This window comes from Mchenga conophoros, linkage group LG18 (genome assembly GCF_057382185.1).
Source record: "Mchenga conophoros isolate Kocher_MC1m ecotype Shallow Benthic linkage group LG18, M_conophoros_male_GT1.1, whole genome shotgun sequence".
Classification (NCBI taxonomy): Eukaryota; Metazoa; Chordata; class Actinopteri; order Cichliformes; family Cichlidae; genus Mchenga; species Mchenga conophoros.
This window is the reverse complement of record NC_140543.1, coordinates 10,923,310-10,947,845: the sequence shown is the minus strand read 5'-3', so window position 1 is coordinate 10,947,845 and position 24,536 is coordinate 10,923,310. Positions and strand designations below refer to the sequence as shown.

Here is a 24,536-nt window from a genome sequence, read left to right as displayed (position 1 = left end):
AGGACCTCGAATAATTCTCACTGATGTTAATGCCTGGTGCTAGAAAGGATGAGAAACTGTAAATACGAACAATAACAGAGAAAGCCTGCTCACTGTAAACATTTACCATGATTGTAGGCACAGATTCTGAAGGATTGATGTCTGAGCCATTCACCAAATCCTCTGCTCGGCGATTTCCCCCACGGCATCTATCTTAAGCTGAAGTCAGATTCAATCTCCGATGACACCCCAAACAAAGGCTCAGATAAAGCGACGGAGACACAAACAGTGTTTGTATGGGTGGGTTTTCATTAAGAGTTAATGGCCACAGGGCTGAGAACTCATCTCCGACTCATTAAAACGGAGTCCTTTAACACTGTTCATTTTGCAACTGAAACTCGGGGTAATTTTTAGGAGGCCATTAGGACACCACACAAAAGAAAGTGAAAGCTTGTTTTGTCACTTTCATTCCTTTCTTTACTACTTTAAAGTAGATCCCTCTGAGACCCATTCAAGTAGTTTTGTAAATAAATTACAATATCTGAGACTTCTTTATGCGAGAAACTTGCACGTTCATGTTTCCATGACATCCAGGTTTACTTGCTAAAGTCTGTTTTTCAAACACAACATGGATTATGAATGCAGAGGCATGCTTTGCAACCACCTACTCTTGTCCATTTAGTTTAAGGGTTTCCTGCAAGCATGGTACGTACTGTATTACTAAATGCATAGCCATGGTTTGACAGACATATACACTTTTACAACACAAAAGAAGCTGACTTTCATACGGTGCTGGAATAAAAGAGACTATTTGGGAGAAGGCATATGGTATAGTTACTATAGACTATGTGCTCTGAATTGGATCAGGCCAGATTTATGGTCCCACTTTTGTTTCTCAGCCTACACAAAAATAAGGATTGTGGAAGTTCAAACAAGACGTGTTTATAGTCCTCAAACAGCATTGTCTGTGACTCAAATGTTATGTGTAGGTTGAAATCTGACTGGATAAAAAGTTTGCTTGAACAGAAAACGGAAAAATCAGAGACGGGTTCACAATAAAGATGAAGGAGCTCAAAAGACAACAAAGATCAAAGAAAGATGGCTGAGAAGAACAAACGATGGCTGCAGAGGACAGTTTTAAGCATTTGGTTTCACTCCATTACAAGATGTTCTTTGCACTGTGAGTTTTGTCTTTTACATAAGCCCAACTAAAGGACCAACAACAGCACAGACAAACAAGAGAAGCCAAAGTTAACATATCTTTGGTCCCGCATGCATTCTTGCAATGCAAAAACTCCACATAACAAAAATGCAACACTATTCCAGCATCATTATCAGTAACATGAGCTCATTGTAAAGCATTCGCCGTCGGTAAGTCGTGCACCAAATTCATCAATTTACTAATCTTTGTGCACTATGCGTTGGAAAAGTTTGGACAAATTCACAAGAGAAATATGGCTGAATTTTCTGCTGATGTAATAGCTGAAGAAGCTGTGAAACTTGTAGCTTGAAAAGTATTGACTGTGCTGCCCTGAAGGTCAGATGAATCACACAAGTGAATGAAATTGGTAGTGACTGAAAATCTTTCCTTGCTTTCGATACAGTATGTGGGAGGGACTACAGCCTAGTGGCATATGGTTGATTTCCACAGGGATAGTGACATGTGAACGTTTGACTGATCAGATAATAACGCATTTGTACAAACTATAAAAATCAACCTGTTAAGTTTGTTTAAGGGCAGAATGATTAAAACTTTATAAAACTGATTAAATATTAATTAAATTATAGCTTTAGCTGAACTATTATTAGACTCCTGATGATGATGGGTTCTGATGCAGTGACGCCCTCACCTGTCCTTGCCGGTCTCCTTCTTGAAGAGTTCATCAAACTGCAGCATCTTCTGCCAGGAGATCATGTAGACTTTGAGCTTGGGGAGCACCTCTTTCATGAGCCTCAGGTTGTTGTACACAAGGCCCTTCCCATCATGCCTCATGTAGTTGCTGGGGCCCCAGAAGATAAATACTGTGTCCTGGCTGGCGTTGAGCAGTTCGTTGCGACTTCTCAAGACCCGCTGCATGCTGGAGTGTGCAATGACACGCAGGGAGGTGCGGTGACCGACGTCACGGGCGTAACCTCTGGCGGTGGGAGCGTCGTTCATGCGGATCACGCACTCGGCCCGGTCGATCTCTTCACCTCGACCGCCTCCAATGAGGTGACCTGAGCTAGTCACCAGGGTGCAGGTGTGGCAGTGCATCCTGAGAGGCTGAGTGAGAGAAGAGGGCAAAGAAGAAGAAGAAGCAGAAAAAAAAACCAAAACAAGTAAGCAAACATGAACTTTCTCACAATATTTGGCTTCCACATCCTTCCGTGAATACCCCTGAAGCACAGCAGCAGAATTTCTGTTCGTTTTCTGCAGTTATTTGTTTGTAAGTCTACAAACTCTTTTTTCCACAAGTCAAAAATGCTGTGAAGTTCTGTTTAGCCTTGGTTTATACAGAGAAATGCAAAGCAGACAGAAATGCACACCTAGGGGAACTTTGGTAAAAAGCTTCACAATGTATTTGAGGCAGAAAATGCTTTGTTGACAAATGGGTAGCGACAGAGCCTCCTGGGTATATGTAGCTTGTCATATTGCTTTGCGATTGGTAGAAACCCTGGGGTCTTATAAAGGATTCACCTTAAATCTTTCTCTCACTCCCACACAACAGAAAAATGTGTGTTTACCTCCAAAACCAACACCAAGATGCAGAAAATCACCTGCAATACTTTATGGGAAACTCACAAAACATTATATTGTTAAAAAAAATACAGCACACAGGACAACCATGTCAATAGAAACAACTATCACAACAATATTCACCATTATACTGACAGCTGTAAGGATAGCATAAATACTGCTTTTGCCTGATGAACATGAGGGTATTTACAACATGAACATATTTATTTGAATTCATTTCTACTTTGTAGATGGTGTTTTTCTTCTTGCTCCTGTCCATATATGAGCTGCCACAGCAGAGCTCCTTTTTTCTTTTGCTCTATGATTATGTTCATTTCCAGGCTTGTATTTTTGGACTCTAATACAGCTGCTTTTCACAATTCACAGTTAGAAGCATTTTTTTGAATTTTACTTTACATGCTGAGCCATGGTGCAGCATAAAATAAACAAGCTCCCTTGCCCTCCCTTTACGCCAGCTTAATTCTGATAAAGGAAGGATGGTGAAGGGTGTCAAAACTGGCTTTAATATTTGGAACTTTGGCCATGTGTTATACTAATATCCATCCGCGTAACAGTATATGACAGAGAATAAGGAAAATAAGTAATTAATGAATAGCGAATGAATAGGTCTCTTGTTCATTTTAAATTACATCTGTGTCTATGACTAAAAACATACAACACCACGGCCCGCTGATGTAAGTGTGACCTCTTTTTCACTACGGCATGCACATAAATCATTTGCATAGCCCTATTGATATATGTAAAGCTGCCCTGCATGTTGTTGGTATGTATGAAGCTGCTGCACATATGCTTTGCATGTATTTGTGGGCATGTCTGTGATTCCCCCCGCACTGCCACACATACACAGACACACACCCCTGCACCGAAAATCAATGATATGCAAACCAGCCCTGCAGAGCCCTCTAATGTGCCCTGAAATATCACCCCAGCTGATACGTGTGGTAGTTATTTACACTCTTATAGCCATAACAAATTTACATTTTCTTGGCATTAATAAGAACAAATGATAATAGCCTGATATGTGTGGGGGTGGAGCGGGGGTGGAGGAAGATGTGCCATTATCGTCGTCATCTGCCGACTTTGACTTAGTGGCAGATTAGTGGCGGAGCGGGCTCATCTGTTTAATGAGACCTTAAGGTGCAGGGAGAAAAAGGGGGGGGGGGGGGGGGGGGGTGACAGAAAGATGGAAAAGAGGCAGGAACGAAAAGAGGACCACAGAAGAGGTACGGAAATCAAGGATATGTAAAGGAGGGAGAGAGAGAGGGCCAAGAGAGAGATAGATGGAGGCACAGAGAGCCACACTGGTGCCATCGTGTTTGATGAAATGTTGAGCTAATGAGGTCCTGGTGGTCTACATCATCACCAAGAACAGCACCAGCATCCATCAGTTCCTCTCGTCTTCCCCTGGCCCTTCCTCTCCCACCTGGCAGAGCTTTGACAGCTAATCTGGCTGAAGAGCTGCGACACCAGCGGAGCAGGTCAGAAATCCCATTTTTACCCAGGGGCTTTTAAGTGGCTCTATAGACCTTATTCTCTCCTCCTCTGTCTCACGGAGCATTTAAGTGGGCCTTGCTGGCCAGAATTGGCCTCTTTGGGGAGCTCGGTCAGGCTATTACTAAGAAATAAGCTGCATGCTTTGGACGAGGTTCTCCATTCCAGTCGGAATTACGTGACCCATCCAATATGGTGGTTCTGGGTTGAGGCGATAAAGTCCAGGTAAACTGTGGTTTACCTCGAGATGGGACGCGAGCGCCTGCTGACTCCAAAGAACCGAAAATATCTTTCACATCCAATTTATCCTCGAAACCCCCCTGAAATTCGAACTCCATTTAAAGATTCATGCAACAAATGGTTTATAATTCAAGACACATCTATCATTTATGTCTTTGAAATCGCTGCCTTTGTTCCTCCTTAGTGAACAAAATGCCTTTGAACATAATTAAAAGATATGCTACATTTAAACTTTGACTGTTAAGAGTTTTTCTTTCTTTTATCAGTTTCTGGTTACAACACCTGATCAAAGCTGTGATCAATAATGCAACTCAGTGAATTTCCCAATCCTGATTATGTTTTGTCTTACCAGCAGTGGGGAAAAGACACAGATGAGGGGGAAAAAAAAATCAGAAAAAGTATTTTCTGCTGTACCATAAAACAGTCTAGCTGCTCTGATTAAAAGCTTTTCTGATTTTTCCAGGAATCTTTTTATTTTTGAGATAATTCAGCAGAATAAAAAAAAAACTATTCCACTGAGCCACAGTTTCTCTATAAAAGGGTGATTTTATATAAAGGCTGGGAGGAGTCGTTCTGCAGTAGGTATACGACAAACTGTGCAGTTCTTTAGGGAGTGAAAGGTAATTTTATCCAATTTCAGTGGTACTTCATATTTTTCTCCAGCACAATTTAAAGGAAAATAGTCTACTTTTAAGCCAGTAGTCATTCACCAATCAGCTATTACAATAAAACCAGCTGACTAATACTGTGTAGGTCCCCCTCTTGCCACAAAATAACCGAGGCACCTCTGGGAGGTATGGCGATTTCCAGTGGTTTGTAGCGCTGGTGACAAATCCTTTCAGTCCAGTGGGTATGGGAGGGAGGGGCTTCTTGGCCTTTAACAATCTTTGAGTAGGTGTTGTGTGTCAAAGCACCATTTACATACCAGCAGTAAAGCTGCTTTGCTTTTGTGGCGGTTGGGAGTACAATAATTTTAAAAACTGCAAAACACTGGTAAACACGAAACTCTAGGCCCCTGACTGTTACTCAAAAGCAGTGTGTATCTGGGGCCTCTTAACATCTCACACAATTTCATTTAAAAAGGTAGCATTTCACACACAAAGAAAGATTTTTGATAAGTCTAAAATGTTCATCTTCATAGCTGAACATGACCTGCAGATGCTTTTTTGTTGTTTCACTTACATCAGTTCTCTAATAAGCCTTTAAAGGAATCACCTCAGTCTGTAGGCTTACTTGTGACTCTTTGAGTTTCCAAAAGTAGAATGAGAGGCAGAGCCTTCAGCTCCCAGCCCGCTCTCCTGCGGAAGCAGTTCTGGCTTAGGAGACAGACACCCTCTCTACTCCTAAGATTAGACTTAAAACTTTCCTTTTTGATAAAGCATACAGTTAGGGCTGGAATCAGTTGACCCTGAAGCATCCCTTACTTATCCTGCTATAGGCTCAGGCTGCTGGGGGTCTTCCTGCGATACCCTCTGCATTTCTTTTCCACTCACCTCTTTTCACTCCCCAGGTGTTTATACACCACGGCTGTATGTTGTTAAATTTGATCTCATCTCTCACACAGTCTGTGTTTTGTTGTCTGTCCCTATCCTCTCTTTCTTCTCTCCTCTTTCCCCTCACTCTACCCAACCAGTCAGAGCAGATGACTGCCTCTCACTGAGCCTGGTTCTGCCAGAGGTCTCTTCCTTTTACAAAAGGAGTTTTTTCTTCACATCATCGCCTGGTGCTTGCGCATAGAGCATCACATGATTGTTGCCTTTTTTTTTAATATTGTCCGGGCTTTACAGTAACACTGATACATCAGGGATTTTCCTAAAAACTACTTTTCAGACACTTACACAAGAAAAAACATCAGCAAACAAATCATTGTTATTTACATTTAATAGTCTCAACTTTCACAACGAGCAGTTGTTTACAGTTCGCAGCTCCCTCTAGTTGACCTTCACTTTCCTGTCGTTCCCTCTCTGCAGCACTGCTTTTGCTACCTACTGTGCTGCAGCTATTAGAACCTGTCCTCATCCTCAGGGTGTCAAATACTGGCAAGGTATCGAAGCCAAAGGACACCTTGCGCATATCTCTGAGACGCCAGCGGCTTTGGCAAAACTGCAATATTTGATGCCCTTGAAAGAAGAACATGCTGGCAATTATAGCCATGCCGTCTGAACTGCCAAAATGACTTTGGCCTGCTGAGAATCAAGCCAATCTAATGGTTTGAAGAAATCTGATTGTCTGTTTGACATTTTACCAGTTCTCTCCAGGTAGATTTCATTACTGACAAGTGAGGTGCTGGATCCAGTGAAATAAGTGCCGGTCCCAGTCTGGGAGGCTCCAGCTCCTATTCTAGCAGGATCTGGGACAAATTAAGCCCTGCAGAAGAGGACATAACAGAGAAGTTGAGACCTCAATCTCTCTTATATTAAACCTTCATGACATCCTGAGAGCTTGTTTGGATTTTTTTAAGCCAATGCAATGACTAAGCAACAATAAACAATTTTATCTATGTATTATTTCAAGGAAACTCAAGGTTTGCAACTAACTATTGATTATTTAGCAATGGTTATTTTTGCAAAACAGATTCTAACCGTATTTGGTGAAAGTTTAAATCTAAAACAACCCATAAAAAGAATAAAACTATTCCAGCATAAATAACTTCCATTTAAAATCATCTCACGTTTTTTTTATTTTATTTTATAGTAAGGTGTTTCTCAGAGAGATGAAGGATAACCTTGTCCCACTTGTGGGACTTGCCGTGAACCTGCCGTGTTTTTTTTAAAGCCCATCCATCCACGGTGTCCTAGTAAAGGAACAAAAACAACAACATGCACACAGACAACAGCCAGTCACTGTCTGATCTGTGCTCAACCTGCCAGAGCGACAACCCAGAGCGAGGAGGCCGCCCTCCTCTGTTTCCTCATTCTGTCTGCATCTGAACACTCCGCTTCCACCGGGCCTGTCCTTCACGGGGCTGCAGGAACAATCAGTACCTCCACACCACACAACCCGCCTGACTACCTGACCCGAAGAAAACATGGCTGTCAGAGCTGGGTGGGGGATTAACTTTGAGGGATGGTGGAGGTGATGAAAGAGAGAAGCAGTTCAGCTCCAGACCACCTGGGGAGGCGTGAAGAAGGAAACGGAATAGCTGGGTGGGTATTTGGGGGCCATTACAGTCTGGTGTTGAACTGAATAAACATGATGTTTGCCATTCAAGATATATTTCTTGTCATATTAATGTCCTTTTGATCTTGTGTGTGAGTCAGAAGGCTGGCATTATTGAGTGACATTTGCAAAGTATATATAAGAGTATATAAGAGAGTATAATTAAATGGAAAGAGGAATACAAGCCGCGGTGGACTCATATAATCACTTACGGTGTGATTGTAGTTGAAAAAGACTGTGTGGCACAGCTACCCTGATTGGCTTCGTGGTCAGCACTCACAGCCCCTGGCTGCCCATGGGTAACACAGGCAATAATTGGTGGTTAAAACTCACATGGGTCTTAAGGGGGCATGAAATCAGCTTTAATTCCTCACCCGACTCCCTTCCACCATCCCCCTGCTCAGCTCTGTCCCTTGAGGAATACTTACACTGCGCTGAACCATTACGTCTGACGTATGCCATTCCCTCTCAGAGCGGAGAAATAGCATTCAAGTGTTGTTATTGATTTCATGTGCATGAATGCGATGGGAAGGGGGTTGGGGGACGAGCGAGGGCTTAGCAAGGATGCGAAATGGAAGATATGGCCGGTAAATGTGAGCAATGAGAGGCAGCAATCATCCAGCCCAGCGGGATGCTGTCTGGCTGTCTGGTATTGCCCACAGATGCTACAACAGAGCAGAGCCTTTTTAGCCTCCTCCAGGCTGACCTTTAGGCTTGTCAAAGATCCCTTTGTTTTCTATAGCCTCCTCAGAGGAAAGCGTTCTACAACAGTCAGGCCTTAATATTAGCTTGAGGAAAAAATGCTCATGAGGCCTTCTTAGAAAAGAGCCGAAGGGGAAATTATGACGTCAATTTAAATCTCTTTTTTCGCATGCCATCCTGCTAATGTAGACTGTGAAAGTGACTTCTGTCTTCCATGGCTCATTAATGACTGATGGGTCATATTTCATACTGTAGTGTCACAGGGGTGAGAGAGATACAGTCTGTAGCTGTGCAAAATTTAAAGACATTACAGACATTAAGGAAGGCGTTACAGAGCCAGTAGAAGCAAAACCAGCTGTCTGAAGCTATAATTTGGTCCTGCCTCCATCAGATGCGAAATATTTATCTGTGCATGTGATTATTTTGGCCATGCCAAGTCTACCACCTAAAGAATCATAGCACTTGCTTTCGTCCTACCGACCCACATAAGCATTCCTCAAGCAACATATATGAGTGTTTTTACTCCTGAGGATCAAGAAAGTCAGCTTTTGAAGGTAGACTGTGTGTAGCTGGTACACATACTGAATTTTGCCAGTTTCACATTTATTCCAAAACTGATAGGTTACAACGAGAAAACATAGTTAGATACATCATAGAAAGCTTCATTTACAGAGGACCAGGGAGCCAACTATTGACCCATGCATAAGTGACATCACAAATGCATATTCAGTCACTTTAAAACACAACTGCAGGTCATAAAAACTGATTTCACATTACTGGTCACCACAGCCAGCTGGAATATACTGCATGCTCCTAATGTATTGTTATAGTTATTGTTTAAAGAGGGCCAGCCACCGAGTGTCCTGCTGTAATTTTAATCAGCACAAACTGGCAGAATGTCAGCACATTTCTGAAAGAAAAACAAATACAAGTCTCAACTGTTTTATTGCAGTTCTGATAATTAATGAGTAATATTGCTGAATAAGCTAGAATAAATATTTTGCTGTGAGTGGGAAAATAATTATTTTAGCCATTTAGCTCCATTCTCTCTTTTTCATTGAGAACTACCTCCTGAGTCTCCCGGTGAACTGAAGCCATTTCCAATAAAACAGGAATAATAGCAAACTGGAAATGAATAGGAAGTAATAGAATTAATAGGAAATCAAATCCTCTGTATAGAAGCTCTGCTAACACTAGTATCATAAGGCTCTGACACTGATTTTGCCAACACTGCTTATGAATAGCACATTTGTTTTTTCACATTTTAACTAACGGTTACCAATTAAAGTAATAAGACCTGCTAGGGGTTTTGCTAATAATTGAGAAATTGAAACACTGATTTGGTAAAGATGCTGTAGGGAGGTGGGGCTCAATACCTGGTTGCTTCAATGTGCATATCAAAGTATGCTTGGCAACAAGTGTCACCTCAAGGTGTTATATATTATAAGGCAAAGACACTACAATAATACAGAGAGAAAACACCAACAATTATATGACCCCCTATAAGCAAATGCTTTAGCAACAGGAGGAAAAAACTCCCTTTTAACAGGAAGAAACCTCCAGCAGAACCAGGCTGGCATCCTAGACCTATTGCATGTATCTGTGTAGCCTGTATAATTATTGAATGTATGTGAATGATAGCTAGACTAGGGAAATCAAAGTAGAAAAGAAAAGCACTATAAAAAAAACCAGTCCAATTACAGTCATAGCTGAAGAAAAAAAATCTTTCACTAGATGGTAAAATAGTTATGTGAGACCAAAAGCCAAAATGACACTGGAATCTGTGCAGCCATGGCTAAATATGCAGCAGAAACAAACCATTACAAATAATCTTCCAAGCAAAACAAACAGAAAAAAGCCATCTGAAGTCAGTTGTTCTGGGCTAAAGAAATAATAAATCTCACTGGGATTAATCCAGTGTATACAACAAATGATAATACATAATTTTATCATTCATTAAAATAGCCGATGAAAAAGGCCTAAAATAAATGAATAAATCTGATAACCGACAAGAAAAATACCCTAAAATTTGCTTCATTTCAAAGCTTGTTTCTGCTGCGAGCACCAAAATGTGCAATTTATGATATGGGATGATTAGAAGGAGAAACCGATGAGGGCAGAAATGGAAGGAGAAATTGGGAGGATAAATAAATCTTATAGGGATGGTGAGCATAAAAGAATGAGTGAACAGAGCATAAGCGAACAGAGAAACAAAACACCAATTAGAGCCTGTAGGAGCAAAGGAGGAGCGGACTAGAGGGGCGGTACGGCTGCAGTTACCAATTAGAGTAAAATCTCAACAGCTGCAGGCAACGGCAGAGTGGAAAACAACGAATTCAGTTATGTCGGTAAAGGCTGTGTATTCAGAGGGGGAAGAAAAAAAATCAAACCTGCTTCTATTGTGCTGATGTGCGCTGACACACATACACTGGGAAAAAAGAGACACTCCAGCAGGTTGAGAGCTGCAGGGCAGAGTCGATGTAGGAGGGCTTGTTTGGAGCTGTTTGTCTGGCTTGCACGTTTGACCAGTCATTAGGGAGAGCCGAGGTGGGAAGTAAGCCGAGGACTAATGAAGACGGGAGGAGGAGGAGGAAGAGGAGGAGAGAGTGGATAACGAAACAGGAGCAATTAGGGAATCCGGCGGTCAGCAGTCATACTCCAGGTTGACAGCTCCTGTGGCTCTGATGCTCTAGTCTTAATTAGGGCAGAGTTTTCAGTGTTGATCTTTAAAGAAGACGCCTTTGATGGAGGGCAATTATCTACTCCAGAAAAAACGAAAACCAACATCTGACCTAAAAAGAGAGTAATGAAAATTCACTGATGAAGCCTGAGAGTGGTTTTTTTTGGGATAAGTGACGTGGCTGATGATCTTGTTAGAGGAGCACTAGTTGAAATGAAAGCTGATATCATCGAGAGTGTTTGAAGAATAGAAGGCACCGGTGGTGGAGCTCTGATCTTCAAAGCATGCAGTAGTGTAAAGAGAGCCCTTTACTGTGTGGTGTGTGTGTATGTGCTGGGATGGGCGGGGGGCATTAAACACTTACAGTGTCTACAGAGCAGAGATTTAACGTGCGTGTTTGCGATCAAAGTAACCGTAAACGTGTACGGCTGTAGGAGAGGGATGCAACAATTTAGAGGACATTGTTCTAAGTCACGCAAACACCAACAGCAACAAAAAGCTTCAGTAGCACTTTTAAACAGCTGTTAGGATGCCTGGGTCGTTGACCCAGGGTTTTGAGTTTATTATATTATTTATCATTTCTAGTCTTTGATTTCTAAGAGTTCTGTCTCTGTGTAATCCTTAGTTGCTGTCCCTGTCTGCTATATCCCCGTGTCCAGTCAGTGTCTGTGTCTGCCCTGGTCTCACGTCTCTGTTCCCTCTGTTGTAGTGCCTGCCTGTGAGTCTGTGTCTGTAAGTTCAGTCTGTGTTATGTTTCCTGTTTTATTTTGAAGGTCCATGTCTTATGTTAATGTATCTGGTTTTGCTTCCCCTGTTTCGTTAGGCCTGATTTGCCCCAGCTGTGTTTCCCTCCTGTTGCCCATTCCCTGATTGCTCCCTCTGTGTATTTAAGCCCTGTGTTTCAGTTTGTCGATGTCATGATCCACCCTTATCTTGCTGTGTGTTTTGTTTGCGTAAGTTTACCTTGGCGTCTTAGTTTTGTTACCCTTTTGAGTTTAGCATTAAAGCTGTTTTGAGTTCACGTTACGCCTCCGAGTGTCTGCACTGTGGGTCCTATTCCTGCCTGCACACAGCCTTCACATAACAGCAGCAGCAGCTGCTTTCTAAAAATCAAGGTCAGAAACAAAAATACTTCAGACTCACAAATTGAGCTACTGAACCCACACCTCAATAGCCCAGCAAGTGAAAATCAGAACCTTTAAATTTGTAAAAATGGCACATGACGGCATAAGATGAAGTGCAAAACATGACACATTCCACTATGTTATTATTAATTTAACAAAAATTAAGCCAAAATGCAAAAGCAGCGTGTGGGAAACTAAGTGTACCCTCAATGATTCCACAGGAATTAAAAGAGTAAGTAGCAGCCAGATACTGCTAATGAAATGCACTTAATTAATTGATCATCTGCAAGTGTTGAACAACTCTATTGCATTTAGATGTGCGGTAACAAAATGCCAAGGAGCAAAGACATCAACAGTGATCTTAAAGAAGCAATTGTTGCTGCCCATCAGTCTGGGAAAGGTTATAAGGCAATTTCCAAACAGTTTGAAGTCTGTCCTCCTTCAATGAGAACGATTATTCACAAGTGGGAAAACATTCAAGACGGTCATCGGTCTCCAAACAAATTCACCTCAAGGTCAGACTGTGTAATGCTTAGAGTCACTGAAAAAAAAAAAACAGTGAAACCAAAGTGAAGAAGTCTGGCCATAATGCCCATTTGGCTAAAGGCAAAGACAGTCTATCAGCACAAACACCTCATACAAACTGTCAGTGGTGAAGGGATGATTTGGGCTTGTTTTGCAGCTATGGGACCTGGACACCTTGCTGTCATTGAGCCAACCAAGAAGTCCTCTGTATAGCAAAGTATTCTAGAGTCAAATGTGAGACTAAAGCTCGACTGAAACAAGGTAACGCAACAGGAAAATATCTACAGCAGCAAATCCTCTCTGATAAAGAAATTAAAAGAGCACTTTTTAATGAGACATTATGTGGCAAGAGTATGCAGTCAGTTCCAGGCAGGGGCCCCAACGCTCGCCTGCTCTGAATCCAAAGAACACCTCTAGGACATTATGTGTCGGTCCATCTAACTCTGCCAACTTGCACATCAGACTTTCCAGGAGCTCAGTGATGCCCTGCTCCAGATCTGGGAGGAGATTCTCCAGGACACTATCCATCACCTAGGAGCATGCCCCAACACTGTTAAACAGGCATGCAAGGATCTGGGGCCATCCTTTCATTTCTACCCATCACCCAATCCATCAGTACAGATGTTGCCCAGCATTATTATTTTTCCCACTGAGTTCTGATTTGAGATCTTGTTTTTTCTAGTAGTGTACAACAGAATAGCTAAAAAAAAAGAAAGTATCAAGATGTTGCAATGTTTCTGTCAAAGTCCAGACCTCAGCCTGAATGAAATGCTGTGACAGGATCTTAAGGGGCCTGTGGATAAAAGAATACCTGCAAATCTCAACGAACACAGGCAACGTTATAAAGAAGATTAGGCCAAATTCCTTCACAATGAAGTGAGAGGCTGATAAAATCATACCGAAAATTAATTGCAGCTAAAGGTGGTTCTAAAAGCGACTTAGTCACAAGTGTGCTGAATATTTCACACCCTGTTTCTGCATCTTGGCTCATTTTTTCATAAATAAATAATGACACGATGTAATATGTCATGTTTTGTAGTTCATCCGAAGGTTAGGGTTTATTTTCCTAATTTTAAGACCTGCTCAGGAGCAAATGATTTTTGATGATTTTATATCCCGACGCGTTAAACATTACAACTAAAAGAAGGTGAACTTTCATCTAATCGTGAGTGTGCATTAGCGCTGCCATACACACACAAGCTTGTCTGGATGTGACCTGACAGAGGTGCATGTGAGAATGCAAATTTCCGATACAGTCAGATCAGATATTAAACCTTCTAACAAGCTAGCTCACAATAGCATGTATGTGAGAACAGCTCAAGCAAAGGCAAGAGAGTGGGCGTCGTGTCTGCTGCCAACTGCACGCTCTACCCAGGAAACACTCAGACCTGAACCAAATTGGTGTTTCCAGTTGTGACACACATCTTTCTTTTCCTACATCTGAGACCGTTTCTCTTGATATTTTCCAGAGATCATGTGTCAAAAAGGCTACAGATAAATTGGTAGTCAACTGATGCAGTCGGATAAAGCAGTTAAGAACTGAAATTGTGTCTCTCACAAGTTACAAGTCACTATTTTATCAGCAGTGAGGTATCTAGAGAGAGTAGCAACAGACAGATGACAGGTCTTTACAATGCTACAATGATTTAAATTTCATCCTGGAGGAAAACAATGAATTCCTATTTGTGAAAGATCTGCTCCACAAAAATGTTACACTTTTTTGATGATTGAATCACACAATTGAACATCGCTTAGGTTTAGAGCTTTCCTCAAAATGGAAAATAGCACAATTGTAGTTTACCTGCATTATCAAATGTGTTTCAAAGGTATTTTCAAGATGATCTCAGCTAGGAGAACAAAAACAATTCCCGTCTGGGGTCATGCAATAACTGATGAATCCTCAGAAAAGCATTACACTACCTACAACAAACCCTCAATACTCAAAATTTCATGCCTGTCCAGTCTAGTTTTTGCCAAGCTGCAATATTTATGTTTTATGTGAAGTAGTCAGCGTTCCCTGCTTCAATATAGGACGTCTAACAATGCTGCATTAAAAAAACTGCATTAGTGTGGGCGTGTTGTTTCTAGTGAGACAATGAAATATGATTGGGGCAGAGAAATACATTTGAGAAATAGATCCATTACTTTGAGGAATTATCACATGCCAAAACATTGCAAAGTGTTTTATGATGGCATGAGCAAAGATTTTTCAGCTCTGCAAAGTAAACTTTTCCTTCTCGGTGACCACAAACTGAAAAGTAGAATTAAAGTGTTAATGCTGCAAACTAATCGAGCAGAAAGCTGCTGGCAGGAGTCGTATGTTCTTTTTAAATGCTGTGATTGCTTTGCAAAGGCTTTCATTACAATGACGATAAGGCAGAAAAAATAGTAGATACTCTCTGCATTGTGTGGAGTTGTACAAATTTAAGGTTTTGCGATGCTCTCGTGTTGCAAATTATGATTTGCAAACAAATAAACCCCATCCTCAAAAGTTACCTCAAAGTTGAACGAGAAACCGTAACCACAGTGTTGCTACACTGGAGTGAGTTCTGCTTTACAGGTGATGCTATTATTGCTCCCACCCACACGTTTTTTTTCTGGCTGTACTCACTTCTCTGCCTCCCCAATCAAAAAATGCCCTTGTATCCCAAACACCTCTGCAGCTTTTGTACAGCCCCGCAGGCAGGACTCTGTGTCATTAAACCTCAACTTTCCTCACCACCTGCATAAAAGGTGAAGAGAACAAAGCTGCACCTTGCTTCTGCCTTGTTCTTTTCTCCCCGATAATACCTACACCTCCTCCTCTTCCTGTTCCTCACCTTGTCCAGTGTGGGTGACCTGGAAAAGACAATAAACGCCTCTTCCTGCCGTGAGCTGGAAAGACTGGACCCGAACAGCGAGCTGGAGTGTGAAGGCTGTCGGGTTGCACCTTGTTACAACACACTCTTTTTACTTAATTGGCTCCATATCAGCCTGTTTGCCACTGGTACAGACTGTACAATGATGCAGCCATTGCCTGTCCCTTTACCCTCCACCCAAATAGAAGAGGAGAGATACTGCTATGAGGAGAGGACCACACCAATACACCCCTGTAGGAGAGATTGCTTTGGCATGAATACAAAAGATGAGGTGCAATTTACCAGGTCAGAGAATCTCTCCTGCGCCCCCTTTTTGCTCCAAAATTGCACCAGGAGGTGCCATGTGGAGAAGATAAAGGAGGAAAAAGCCAAGGGGAAATGACAGAGGGACATTAGGAAGAGTGAGGGAGGCAGAAAGACTGGAGGAAGGCGAAAAAGGAGAGAGAGAGAAAGGGGTTGCTGTGACAGACAGAGGCGGGCTGAGGAGGGGAAGAAAATGAAAGGCAATCTGATAGATGAAAAAGAGGAGCAAGAAAAAGGAGTGGCTGTCAGAGAAAGAAGCACTTTGGAGACCAAGAAATGTAGGGCAGCTCCTTCAGAGAAAAGGCAGGGATTTCAGGGGCCTGCTTTGATGAGGAAAAGTTAGAAATGCACACTCACTTGCTTCAGACCGTTATCGAAATTATGATATCTGAAAGGGTCATTATGCGAGAGAAAGCAGCAGCCTTGCAAACACCATTAAAACATCTGCAGGATTTCCCTCTCTGAATGCCTCCAGACACCAGAGTTTAATTCTAAGATCGAGAAGATTTCACATTTGCGAGTGAGCTCACGGTTGCCGTGATCATCCTACCATTTATGGATGTGGTGTGCTGATATGTTCCCATAATCCTCTCAGATCAGTTTGTTGAGAGTGATAGGCATGGTTATTGCCCAGTGCAGTGTGGTAAACAATGGGCTGAATCAATAACGAGAAGATGATCTTGTTAAGAGAAGTCTGGTGAGAGTAATGACTCGGAGGAGACGTCTCAGCGCAAGTTGTAAGCCGCTGTTTCGCTTTCCCGTCACGTCTGCCCCTCCACTGCAAAAGTCCCTTTTCTGCACAAGATACAGAGAGTTGAAAATGAAACTGGAAGATAAAAAGGTGCAGCATAATCTTAGCGTGGAACCGAATATATGCATGGGCAGGGACGGCGGGAGGAAATCTGAATACGGCACTCAGACGAACTGCTAACTGTCAAACTTGAGATGACAAGTTTGTTGTGAGCAAGGGTAAACTGGCAATTTTTACAGAAACCAAAAACAACGTCTTCCAGACTGGAGACGGGCTGTTAATCTTGGAGTGCAAAAAGATAAATCACGTCAAGCTAAATCCCATAGGAGCAATTATTGTTGTGTTGTAGCAATATAACGACAAGCCCGAGAAAAACAAAAAGAACACATCAATAATACATCGGCAATACTGCAAAGCCGTATGTGGGCAAAAGCTCCGCTTCCCTGTGAAAACATTTTCTGTACTAAATATTCTATTTGGAGTGTGTCCATTATGTGGTGGAACAGAGGATAATGAGAGACAGTAACCAAAAGGGGTGTGTGTGCGTGTGTGGATGTGTGTGTATAAAACACCAGCTGCCAGTGACTACACTTGTCAGGCAGGAAGAATCTCCTGGGAAGACAGATTTCATATTGGCAAGCAGGACACGTGAGTGTGTCTTTCAATCTCTCTGTGCTTTGTGCATCACTGTGTCTGTGCATCACTGTGTCTGTTAGATTTACTCAAATATTGAACTCAAGTACAGGTTTCATGAACTTTTATTGAAAATTTCCGTTCTATGCTATGACACTCCACTACGTTTCAGAGGAAAAATACTGTCTTTGACATCTGTCACTACTTAAAAGCTGAAGAAGGTTTTTATTTAAGAAAAAGTACTTGCATATATATGTATATACAATCTTACTAACCACTCAAAGCGCTTTAGACTACAAGTCGCATCTTAATCGCTCATTCATACAGTCCTGTATTCTATGCTCATCAAGCACTTCAACTGCCTTACATCCACAGCCAATTTACAGTCACCAATTAACTGCCATGCTGGCAGGTAGTGGCTGGCTGTTGCACGATGAAACAAATCTAATTCGTTGTGATTGCTTTGGTCACAAGCAAATTGCTGCAGTTGCTCATAGCTTGCATAAAGAAATGTCTGCAAATACCTGCAAATACTATCCAACTTCACACTGAAACTTGAAAAAGTGCAAACTGGAAGTGGAGGGCTTACTTTCATAGTAGCAGGATTCAAAAGATGCCACAGTTACTTTAAAGCAAATGGTCTCCATTTCTGTTTGTTGGTTACCAAGTGGCCTCTAGTCTTTGTAAGGAACTCGTAAAGTCTATAGAGAAAGGCCCACGTCAGGAATTCGAAACAGGAACCTTCTTGCTATGAGGCATCACTGTGCTCATGTTATAGACCAGTGCAAAGACCTTCAGTCTTTTGAAGCTTGCTTTTCCATCCATCAGTTAATTTGTGCTCAAAACACTGAAAACCTAAGGGAAATTCTGCGAATAGTTATTAAAAATCGAGGCAATAGCTTGGTGCGTGGATATAGCTCCAGAGTGACTGGTTCCAGCTGGAGTTCTCGCCCATTAAATCAAGGCTGGTTCTTGCGTTTCTCCCAACATCCAAGCAGTATGCCTGTGACAGCCGCTGGCTACAGTCACTTTGTCACAGTTGAGGAAGTGGAGTAGGTAGGGGTGAGCAGCCGTTTCTTTTGATCACCCGTTTTCTCCTGTTTTGAGTAAGTTAAGAAGGTCAGACTCTGTCTTTAGTTTTGGCTCTTATTTTGGTAAGGTTAGGTGTGTGGGAATCAGTTTAGCTTCGTTTTGTTTGTTATTTTGGCCTTGGCTCACCCCGAAGTGTTGACACACCCGTTTTGTTGTTCCTCTTGCATCACATTGTAAATAAATCCCCTTGTAACGAACGGATTTGTTTCCTGTCACTGATTGGGTCTTCGGGGAGCGAGTGCTTCACTCGTGTTATGGCCTGGCCCCTAGACGGCTCATAAAATGAATTGAATCTTCAAATAAAAAAACAGAAAACCATGTCATCTTTGAACATTTAGCCTTTGCAGAACTTGTGTTTCTTGAGCAACAGATAAAGAGTAAAGTCAGCTTTACTGCCAATAGACCATCGGTCAGTAACACATACCCTCAAAAAGTCTGGGGTGAGATGGGAAAGTTGCTGTGACACATACTCAACATAAAAAACCCACCTGATCCTTCCAATGGGGAAACATTTCTCAAATTAATGAATGAATCAAGCAGAAACACCATATTTTCCACACCTGCATTTGAGCGGCAATATCATCCGTCTGGAAGATAAGCACCACCAGCTGTTTATCTCAATGCACCTTGTAGCGAAATACCAGGAGCAGACGAAGACTCACATTAATTCTCACCTTCTTCTTCTCAAAATTATGTTAAAATCTACAGCAAAGTGGGACGAAAATGTGACTGACTTTCCCTTTTAAACTACTAGATGGTTTAATGTAAATAAAGTTCAAATCAAATTAAATACTTCACATAATAGTAAAGGACCTTTGACAGGACTTTCAGTATTGTATCAACCATTCACTGGCTTTTATCACGTTCTCCTGTTTGACTGCTTCCTGATTTGACAGAAGGCAGAGGTCGATGTTGTTAGAAGCGTCAGAATTGGGAAGAAACAGAATTTATGTGACTTTGAATGTGATTTAAGCATCTAGGAAAGTGATGATAGGTGATCTTATTTTCACCTTAACTATCGGTCTACAGAGGAATGTCCAGAAAAGGGAAAAACAAAAAGAAAAATATCTCTTAGTTAGTGGCACTTCTCTTGTTAACAATAAATGGACGATGAAGAGGTCAGAGGAGAATGGTTAGGCTGGTTTAGGCTGATAAAAAGAAAACAGGTACACATTTAACACTTACTATAGCCAGCATAAAGCAGCAAAAGACTACAACATGTGTCCAATCAGCTACAAAGAAGAAACTGAGACTACAGTGGTTGCATGCTCATCAAGACTGGACAATAGAAAACTGGAAAAGCATTTCTTGGTCTCTGATAAGTTTCGATTTCGGCTCCAGCACTCAGATGGTAGGGGTCAAAATTTGGCAAGAAAAAACACAAAAGCTTCCTTCCTTGTATCAACAACTCAGGTATCTGCTGCTGGTGGTGGAAAGATGTGGGGAGGATGTTTTTTTCCTGGCACACTTTGTACCAATCAAGTATCATTTAAACTGCAGTCCTTTACGGCCATGTTGTAAGAGCTACTTTCAGCCGGATAATGCCCCATGTCACAATGCTTATATAATCCCAGGCTGGTTTCTTGAACACAGCGAGCTGGCTGTACTGAAAAGGCCTCTACATTAACCAGATCTAAATCCAGCAGAGCACTATTGTGATTTGGTGGAACAAAATACAGGAATCATGAAAGTGATACCCAGAAATCCGCACCAACTGCCTGATACCATCATTTCAGCATGGACCAAAATCTCAGAGGAATGCTTCGAGGACCTTCACAAATGCATGCATTGAAGAATAAAGGCAGTATTGAAGGCAAAAAGTCAACTCTACTACCAGGTTGTACCTAATAAAATAAGGATTGAGTGTAGTGGAAAACATGAATCCCTGAGCCATTTTTCTGAAAAAAAAAAAAAAACAAGCAGTTTCAGCTGCGGACTTAATGCTTGTCTTGTTTTACTGAAGTATTATTTTAAACTACAATTTTGGTGCTTGTATTTAAGGAAAGAATCCAAGTGATTCTTCCACCACATAGAGGAGAGCCTGTTTATGCATTTTTCTGCTGCATTCACAGATACACACATCTTAATGGGAAAATGCTAATGAAATGAATCCGAATGCTAATGCTTATTGCCAGGCTAATGCCTATTCATTTAGTCAATGGATGCACACCTGATATGCAACAATCACAAAACGTACGAATGAGTTACATTTACACACCTTGATCTTCACAATGAAAGTAATGATTCTTAGCAGCGACACTGGAAGCGGCTCACGTCAGTAAACAAGGGTTTGGGAGTTGTTGTGTTTTTTCCTTTCTGTCTCTTTACTGATTTTTTCACCAAGGTGATGAGCCTCCCCACATACGGCAGGCTCATTAGCCTAACCCTAAGCGTATTCTGCCTAGCAGGAATTCATAAAGACACAAACAATGCACACATGCATACTAACAGCTTTCTCTCAGAAAGAGGCTCCCACAGTGTATTATCCCTTAATGAGCCCTGATCAGCCGATGAAGAAAAGGTAAGCATCTCACAGCTGCAGAAGTGGAGGAAGCATTCAAAGACTTCACTTAATGCAATTCTTGAAAAACAACCGCAAATAAAAAGTATTTGTTTACAGATAAATGGCCCAGACTAATGGAATGTTATTAGACTAACTGATGACTCACCGATTCGAAGTAGTTCCAAACAGATGAAAAGCAAAGTTCTGCTCCATTAATGTGTATTCATCGCCTTAAACTTTTTTATATCTTTGAGTGTTATTATGAGATATTAAAACAGGGATAGGCTGCTCATAATTTATTATTTACAGTTCCAGTACAGACTGGTAACCATCCAATGTTTTTACTATTAGGTCATGGGCCAATCACATGTATCTTACACTCTCATTGGTGGTTGTTTCAATCATTCACCTGGATGTTGAGTAGAGTTTATTTTGCTGCCTGTTTCATCTTTGCTTGCTGAAAGTTGCACAGTGTCATTGACTTTCTGTGGTCTCTGGTCGTGATGTCACTGCTATTTCCAGAATGGATTTGGTGCGATGTGGTGACCTGAGACCACAGAAAGTCAATAACATTCAACAACTTCAAGTAACTATGGTTGAAAAACTGCTGATGACGAGAAGCTTTTCCCCTTGAGCAACTGAAGCGACTACCAATGAGAGAGCAGGACTCTGTTGACTGGCATATGACCTGTTAATATGTTAACCAGTAAATATGTTAGAGGGTTATCCATTCAACCAAAGTGTCTAGCCTCTAACTTTCATTAAAGAAGGAAGGTTTGTTCAAACAAGGGGAGGTAGCGTGAGAGCAGGCAGGCAGGTGGGTTTTCCTCCACACAGGTTTTCCACAGCGGGTGTTTGTTTGCTTGACTGAAGGAATGGAGGCTGGAACACTGGGGGGGATATAGGCAGATGGAGAGGAAGAGGTAATTTCACTGAGAGATTAACTACAAGAAAGTTTTCCTGAAGCTAGACTGGTTTCCACACAGTATGCTCTATCTGGCAATAAGAGAGGATGAAGAGCTGATCCTTCTATGTGCGGGTAATTGAAGATGGAAAACAGGTGTGCTGGCCCCAGTTGACAGAAACAGGCGAGGGAAATGCCTATTTGATCCCACCAGGAAGGACAGTCTGCCATTTCACAAACTGGCATAGGGATAAGGGAGATGGAGAAGGATGCTGAGGAGGCATGACACAGGGCCTGGAAGGTCTGCAAGGGGCCAGCTGTCAGCTTCCAAGCAAATTACCCAACGAGGAAATCACTTCTAATGTGGACACAGTTTTAGAGTAGAGGGGTTTTCTCTAAACTCTAAACAGAAGACATGGAAGAATAAAGGCTTTTATGTGACTCAGGTGTGCAAAAGCTTACTACTATGAGCCCAACATGATGGCATGTTTTGCATTCTGAATTTTTCAGAAAAAAAAAAGCATGTCACAATTTCATGGCCGTTTGATCCCCATCCCTACAGTTTTATAGTGCTTTAGTGTTTCGTGGTTTAAAAGAAGATACCTCTGTAACCATTTTAACTTTAAAAAATTAGCATTCAAGACCACAGCGTAGAAATCCAGAGCTTCATTAAAATGCAACATTTATTGTAAATGTAAAATCTTAGTCTTAACCTACAGGTTACAGCTGACTGCAGCTTTCGGATAAACACAAAGTAAAATGTTTCAGTCAGGGAGAAAAAGACATTTTTCCAGCACTGCACAGTCATCTTCTCAGTAGCTGAAGTTTGTAACTCTGAATGGATTTGTAGAAGCAATAAAACTGATTGTAAACTGATTGTGATATAAATAAACTTGTCTAATGCTCAGGCGGTCGATATTGTTCTTCTCAGATACTAGCTGAGCATCTGATGCCATAATGATGATGATGATCATCATCATCATCATCAGAGCTTTCTTTGCATTATTAATGAGATGATGATGATAGGAGGAGGAATTAACACTGATTATGAGCTGTGGAAATGGAGTCATCTTCAGCTCATAAATAGACTCTTTTGCATTGCTGAAATGAGCTTCGGTATCTGTTAATTTTATTAGCCGCAACCAGCTGTCTTTATATCATTCTTCTTCAGAGCAAAAATGACAATTAGGAGCGCTTCCAGTTTTGAAATGTGAACATTATTTTGTTCCAGAACTTTACTCTGAGCTCAGTGCTGATGGGATAAACTTTGCTGATGAATCAGCTGGGTCTAGGAGGAAACGTCTGCACTTCTATCAATCAAAGAAGAGCAATTTGACTCAAATAACTACTGTACATGTGCTGAAGTAACTTAGCTTCATTTGGTTATCTCGAGTGCAGATAACTGCAGTGGGATGAGATGACTCAATACAATCTCAGAGGAAAAAGTGTTGTTTTAAAGACTTGAGAATATTTTATTAGATTGCTTTATTTTTACTGCTGAAGTTCATTCAATTTATATTTTCTCACATTAAAAAAAAAAAAAGAGTAATCCATCTGCTGGCTCACTGTGAACACAGTCTCATTAGATTTTTTGCTCACCTTAAAGCACAAACATCCGCTGATTCTACATTAAAGCCACTGCTTAAAGCCTGGTTGTTTTATTTTAAGATGTTTTAATAACCAGTGATTTTACATGATACACTGAGAGTTAATTACACTATATTTAGTAGTTTGGATTGTTAGCTTTCTAAAGGAAAAACATTAAAAAACCCTATGTAAATAGATAATATGCAAGTAAAACTTTATTTATATAGCACCTTTCAAGATATACAATCACAAAGTGCTTCACAAAAGTCAACAATGCATAACAAAATTAATAAATACTATGTATTTGGGGTACTTGCTTTTACAGCTTCTCTCTTATTTCCCAAGACAGAAAAACATCTTCAAGATTTTATACCAGGTGCTCTTCCTTGGGACTGGCACTATGAGTACACTAGCTTGTGACTATACACATTATTTAGTTGGCTACTGTTAGAGTGCCAGGGAAGTTCACTGGTCCCTACATCTGTTAAAGTTTACTTACCTATCAATCTTCAGGAACTGGACTTAAGTGAACTTGAGAGGTAAAGTTTCAGCGTTTTATCCCTAAACTAAAGGCCTTTGTCTCCTTCCCAAGGAGATCGGGAGGCAAACTTCATACCAGAAAATGGATGTTTGTTACCAGTTTAAATTCAAATCAAATTCAAATTTTATTTGTCACACACACACAACCATACACAGTATGACATGGGGGTGAAATGCTTGTAGCTGTACAATGCCCGACCATTAAATGACAGAAGAAAAGTTTTACAATATTTACAATTTACAGTTTACTACAGAATTTACAAATTAACTTAGGAATTTACAGTAAAGAATGTGCAAATAGCAGAAGAGATTATAAAGATTATAAAGATTATAAATTATAGGAATTATAGGAAATGTGTGGTGGTGCGTGTGGTGACGTGTGTGAGAGTCCAGTCCAGTCTTAACTAATATTAAGCCACTACTACCATTAAAAAAAGGAAAAAGAAAAGAAACACTGCAACAAAACTGATCGATAGAAAGGATTACATCAATAAGTTAATCGCTCCTTCATCTAGAAGGTTAAGCAACTGATAACACACAGTTCTGCCCAGAGCTGTGGCTGTGTGGTGCAGACCATCCACTCAGCTTAAACACTACTGAGTAGAGTCAGTTGCAAATAAACAAATTTTAGCTCAGGACCCGCTCATTTTTCATCGCCAGTGGTTATGTCATCTGTTATCATTTGAAGTTGCCAAAAATCATTGACTTCATATGGTCTCTGGTCATGA

The 24,536-nt window shown here is 41.2% G+C and overlaps 1 protein-coding gene across 2 annotated transcripts in view; it reads right to left on the bottom strand.

Annotated features, from left to right (window-relative positions):
- The window catches only part of st6galnac5a (ST6 (alpha-N-acetyl-neuraminyl-2,3-beta-galactosyl-1,3)-N-acetylgalactosaminide alpha-2,6-sialyltransferase 5a), a 65,368-nt gene that overhangs the window by 25,605 nt on the left and 15,227 nt on the right, over positions 1-24,536 (bottom strand). For both annotated transcript variants that reach the window (XM_085255021.1, XM_085255020.1), the window contains exon 3: positions 1,830-2,242. In XM_085255021.1, the coding sequence (XP_085111147.1) occupies positions 1,830-2,242 (413 nt within the window). The remainder of the gene's footprint in view (positions 1-1,829; positions 2,243-24,536) is intronic.